Source organism: Penaeus monodon, chromosome 6 (assembly GCF_015228065.2).
Source record: "Penaeus monodon isolate SGIC_2016 chromosome 6, NSTDA_Pmon_1, whole genome shotgun sequence".
Classification (NCBI taxonomy): Eukaryota; Metazoa; Arthropoda; class Malacostraca; order Decapoda; family Penaeidae; genus Penaeus; species Penaeus monodon.
The window spans coordinates 26,947,020-26,954,519 of record NC_051391.1 but is presented as its reverse complement, the minus strand read 5'-3'; the positions used below and the strand labels follow the sequence as shown (position 1 = coordinate 26,954,519).

Genomic DNA, 7,500 nt, shown 5'->3' with positions numbered 1-7,500 from the left:
ATAATCTTAAACCTTGCTATGCCGAAATTAGTATACTTAGAAGAGATATTATGAAAGAAGTTTTCCCGTGGCGGTTTTTTTATATGATATTCATGATTTACAGAAATGAAATGAACAAGTATTACAGAGACTAAGTACAACCTCTCATTTTTATTTTATAGATCTGGGATACAGCTGGTCAAGAGAGATTCCAGTCATTAGGTGTTGCATTCTATCGAGGAGCTGATTGTTGTGTTCTTGTCTATGATGTTACATCTCCCAACACCTTCAAGTCTCTTGATTCGTGGCGTGACGAGTTTCTAATTCAAGCCTCACCAAGGGACCCTGATCACTTCCCATTTGTTGTCCTGGGTAACAAGATTGATCTGGAGAATAGGGCGGTGAGTTATGTGGGACTTGCTCCATAGGACAGAGGAAGAATTTTTTATCAAAAGTTACTTGTCATGGTAGGTCATATATGCCTATTTTAATGTAAATTATTTTTGTATCTATATAATCTAAAATATATTGTTTTTGACTTTTCTCACAGGTATCAACGAAGCGAGCACAACAGTGGTGTCATAGTAAAAATGAAGTAAGTAACATCAAAGAAAAGTCGATCAATAGCTGCTTGGACAGTAGTTGGGCCACTTGTGACCATTTTTGTGTAATAAGTACTATTTATCAATATTTATCAGAATAACCAGCCCGATAGTTATTCATTTAGGAAACCACTTTCAAATCTCCATTGATGTAGATACTGGGATAAGTTCAGAATTTCTTAATTGATATGGAGGAGACAAATCCCATATTGCTTTTTTGTTTCTTTATTAGGTTTAGGTATGCACGCGTCTATCCTGTGAATGTCAGTTTTGAAACAAAGTTTATTTGATTGTTTGGCATTGTTTTCTTTTAATGAAGTTGATCTTTCTCATTCTAGGTTCCCTACTTTGAAACTAGTGCAAAGGAAGCCATTAATGTGGAGTTAGCCTTCCAGACCATTGCTCGCAATGCTCTTGCTCAGGAGTCTGAGGTGGAACTCTACAATGAGTTTCCAGACCAGATCAAATTGACCAATGACAACAAGGCTAAACAGGATGCATGCTCTTGCTAATAATCACTCTGTAATGGTAAGAAATGTCCTCACAAATGGTTTTTCATCAGTAAAACAAAATTCCTTTAGAAATTTGATGTGAGTGTGGGTGCCTTGGGGGGGGGGGTGTTTGTTTGTTTACACACACACACGCACACACACTGCACACACATGCACACACATGCACACACACACACACACACACCACCACACACACACACACACACACACACACACACACACACCACACACATACATACACACACACATACATACATACATACACCACATACACACACACACACACACAGTGAAACACACACAAATCATTACATACACACACACATACATTACACACACACACAGACATACACACCACACAAGACATACACACACAACAAACATACACACACAGCAGTACGAGACACACACACATACATACACACACACACACATACACACACACATACAGACACACACAAACCCACACACACACACACACACACACACAGTCGAGATAGATAGAGATATATAGAGACTATAGAGATAGAGATGAGAGAGATAGAGAGTAGGGACAGACAGATAGACACACAGCCACACAGACCCCAACACACACACACAAACACACACACACACCACACACAAACACACACACACACACACACAGACAACACACACACAGACACACACATACACAACACACACACACACATACACACACACACATCACACACACACACACCCAACAATAGACACACAGAGAGAGACACACACAACACAGATACACAAAATTACACACATATACACACACAGACACAGAACGACCACACACAGACACACACACATGACACACACATACACACACATACACACACACACAGACAACACACACACATACACAACACACAACACACACACACACACACATGAGAGAGAAGAGGATATAGATATAGATAGATAGAGATAGATAGAGATATCTATAGAGATCGAAACACACACAACATATAGATAATATATTATAAAGAGATATATAGATAGAGATAGATAGATAGATATAGATATACATATATGTATAGAGAGAGATATATATTATATATAGATATATAGATAGGAAATAAGAATAGAGGAATAGAATAGAGAGAGATATAGAGATAGAGATAGAGATATAGATATATATAGAGATAGAGATACACACAGAATATCCCCCAAAAAAAAAAAAAAAAAAGAGTGATATAATGAGATATGAGAGGAGAGATTATATATATAGAGATTATATATATTAGATATATTAGATAGATATAGATATATTATATATATATAGATATATAGTGAGTAGAGAGATATATATATATATATCTATCTATAAATATATATATATATATAGATATATATAAATTATATATATATGATATGATATATAGAGTCATAGATATATATATTATTATGATATAATATAGATATAGAATATTATATATATATATATATATCGTATATATATTATATATATAGATAGAGCAGATTATATACGATATATATACATATATATATATCTATTAATTCCCCTATATATATAATATACTACAGATATATAGAACAGATATATAGATAATAAGTATAGATATATAGATATAATATGTATAGATGTATAAGATTGAATAATAATATAATGATAGATATATATAAGTATATATATATTAGTATCATATATAATATAGAAGATAAGATATGATATTAGATACTTATATATATAGATATTATAGAGAATGATAGATTAGAGAGATATCTACTATATATAGAATATTCATATATAATATATAATGATATACTATTAGGATATCAGAGATATTATATAGTATATATATACAAATAGATTATATATATATATAATAGATATATCTATATATAATGATATATACTATAGAATATATTATATGATATATAGAGAGATATTTTATAATATATATATATAATATATTATATAGAGTATATAGAGTGATATGATAGAGAGAATATATAGATATACTAATATATTTAGAGATACTATATAATATCTAATTATATACATATATATAATTTGTATATTATATATAGTAGATAATATAATTCTTCATATATATTATAAGATATATATATTATAATATATATATAGATATATAGAATAGATATTATTATAATATATATATAATATATATATATATAATACAATATATATAATATACATATATAGAGATATATCATACTATATAGAGTAGATATAATACATAGATATTATATACATTATATGATAAGAAGAAATGTTAGATATAGTATATAGTAGATAGAGATAAGAAGGTAGATATGAGTATATATATTATAGAGATATATATATATAATAATGTATATAGATATATATATAGAATATGATAAGAGAATAGAGATAATAGAGAATATATATATATATATATATATATAATATATCTATTATATCTATATATTTATATATATAAATTATAGTATATATAATATATATATATTATATATCTATATATATAAAATATATATATATATATCTATACCTAATATATATATATAATATATATATATATACTATATATATATATATATAATATTATAATATCTATATATATATATATATAATATATATTATATATATTATATAAATATATATATATATATATATATATATATATATATATATATATTATATATATATATAATAATATATTATATATATATATATATCACATATATCTATATATATATATATATTACATAATAAATATATAATATATATATATATATTATTAGATATTATACTATATAATTTACTATATTCTAGTATATATAATATATATATATATATATAAATAGATAACTATCTATATATATATATATACATCTATATATATATAATATATATATATATAATATATATTATATATAATATATAATATATATATAAATAACATATATATATATCATAATATATATATTATAAATATATATATACATACATACATACCTAATACAAATAGATAAATAAATAATAAATAAAATAAATATAGTGTATACATATATATATATATATATATATTAACTATATATACATATATACATATAATATATATATAGATAGATATATATAAATATATACATATAGATACATATAATATATAACATATATATATATACATATTATATATATATATATAACTATAATACATATACATATAAAATATATTATAATAATAATATAAATACATATATATACATATACATATATATACATACTACATATAAATATAGTATGTATGTAATATATCTATTTTTTATATAAAGATGTATATATTTATATGTATATATATATATATTATATAATATGTTATATATGTATGTATAGATTATCTATATGTCTACTATATATATATATATATATATATATATATATATATATATGTTACATAGATATATGATATATATTATTTATGTGTATATTATATATGTATGTTTTTTATATATGTATAGATGAGTATATTTTTATATACATAGGTCTATATACATGTATTTGTGTATATATATGTATATCTATATGTATATATATTTATTTATATATATGTAGGTATATACATATATATATGTATATATAATATATATATGTATATATACGTTATATATATGTATTTATATATTATATATATGATATAATATAATATATTATGATATATATAATATATTATATTATATAATCTGATATTATATATATTTATATTATAATATATGATATATCTATATATATTATATTATATATATGCTATTATATTATATTTATATATATATGATATTATAAATATTATTATGATATATTTTATATGATATATATATAATTATATTATATATAGCTGACTCGCTATGTAATGATTATGGGATTACTTCCATTAGTTCCTTCTAATATTCTTTATATATACTGCGTTTTTGTTGTATAATATGATATTATATATAGTATAATATTATATTATATATAGATATATGCTATATATATATATGTTATATACATATATATATATATGTGTATATATATTATAGATGGTATATATATATATATGTGTATATATATATGTATATTATAATGTGTTAATATTATGTATATATATAATATATATATATAGATATATATATATATATATTATATTATACTATATTATATATATAATATAATGTAATATACTATATATATGTGTGTATGTATATATATTATATTGTGTATTAATGTTTAAATAAAATAAATATATATATATATGTGTAGGGAGAAAGAGAGGAGAGGGGGAGATGGATGAGATATAGGGGGAGATGGGAGAGAGGAGATAGAAAAGAGGGAGAGGAGAGGGAGATGAGATAGATAGATGGGGGAGAGGGAGAGGGAGAGATATAGAGAGAGAGAGATAGATAGAGACAGAGAGAGAGATAGAGGGAGAGAGAGATGAAGATATAGGAGAGAATATAGTATAGATATATGTGATATAGAGAGAGGAGAGAGATAGCGAGAGAGATATGGAGGTATAGAGAGAAGATAGAGATAGGTGTAGATAGAGAGAGGAGAGAGAAGAGAGAGAGAGTGTATGAGAGAGAGGAGATATAGAGAGCAGTAGATATGGAGAGAGAGAGAAATAGACAGGGAGAAGAGAGAGAGACAAGAGAGGGAGAGAGATTGACAGAGATAGGGTCGAGATAGGACATAGATATGGTAGAGAGAGAAAAGAGAGGGGAGAGGGAGAGTATACAGAGGAGAGAGAGAGAGATTAGATGAGGAAGACAGAGAGAGAGCGAGTATAGACATAGCAAGAGGGAGAGAGAGAGAGACAGAGAGAGAGATGAGATGAGAGGAAGAAAGAGAGAGAGAGATGAGAGAGAGAGGAGACATAGAGAGAGAGAGACAGAGAGATAAGATAGGGAGAGATAGAGAGAGAGAGATTATATAAGATATAGGGATAGAGAGACAGAGATAGAGAGATATAGATATGGAGATATAGAGATACCACATATAGGATAAGTAGATAGTACATTATATGGATGAGAGTAGAGAGATGTATAGATAGAGAGAGATAGAAGATATTATGTAGATACTCTATAGTAGATGATAGATAGATGGATATGAGGATATACATATAGATGGAAGATATAATATAGAGGTATGAGATATAGACATAGTAGAGGGAGAGGAGATATAGTATATAGAACAGAGAGTAGGTAGATATAACACATTAGATATGTAATATATATACATATAGAGCATATATATATATATATATATATATATATAATAACACATAATATTGAGAGATATAGGGATAATAGAGTATATAGATGTATATAGAGATGTATATAGACTATAGATAGATAGTACATAGATATAGAGATAGAACATGATAGAGGGATAGTAGATGTATGTATATATCGTATATATATACATATATTATGTATATATGATACATATATATGTAGTATCGATATATCAATGATAATTTATAGATATATACATAGATATGCAATAGATATAGAGAGACATATAGAGATACATGATAATATCATATATATATATATAGAGACAGATAGAAGATATTATATTATAGAGATAGATACACATATATAGATCTACTATATATATAGATATATATAATATAGCTGAAATAGAGAGATCTGACACTATAGATGTAGACGATATATTAAAGATATACGATAGATTTATAGACATTATAATATCGACACAGAGATATATAATATAGATATATCTATATTATATACACATGATCTAGATATAATAGATAGATACTATATAATATAGTATAGACACATAATATTATCTATATAGATATATATAGATACGAGATATAGTTACATATACACATAAATATAGATACATATACACATAGATATCTATAGACATATAAATATATATATATATATATATATAGATACAGATACACATATATATATATTATGAGACATAGACACAAGATATATATATATATTATACATCTATATCATGAGACATATACATGATAGAATATGATATATATATATTATATATATGGATAATATATATATATATATATATAGGTAGATGATATATATACCTATACTATATATAGATATAGATATGTAGGTGGTAATTAGATCTAGATTATTATTCTATATATTTTATATATAGATCAGATAAGATATATATAGATATACATATATAGAGATAGATGCTATATATATATATATCTACATATATAGAACACATGTGTATATATATATTTTTTTTATATATATATATAATATATATATTATGTAGATATATATATATCTTTATACCAAATAATATATTATATATATATATATTAGATATAAATGATATATATATTATTATATAATATATATAGATATTA

At 24.2% G+C, this 7,500-nt stretch overlaps 1 protein-coding gene across 1 annotated transcript in view; it reads left to right on the top strand.

The window, feature by feature from the left end:
• The window catches only part of LOC119574361 (ras-related protein Rab-7a), a 23,805-nt gene that overhangs the window by 10,881 nt on the left and 5,424 nt on the right, over window positions 1-7,500 (top strand). The window contains exons 3-5 of the mRNA XM_037921567.1: window positions 162-380; window positions 530-574; window positions 920-1,109. Coding sequence (XP_037777495.1) covers window positions 162-380; window positions 530-574; window positions 920-1,093 — 438 coding nt within the window. The 3' untranslated portion in view covers window positions 1,094-1,109. The remainder of the gene's footprint in view (window positions 1-161; window positions 381-529; window positions 575-919; window positions 1,110-7,500) is intronic.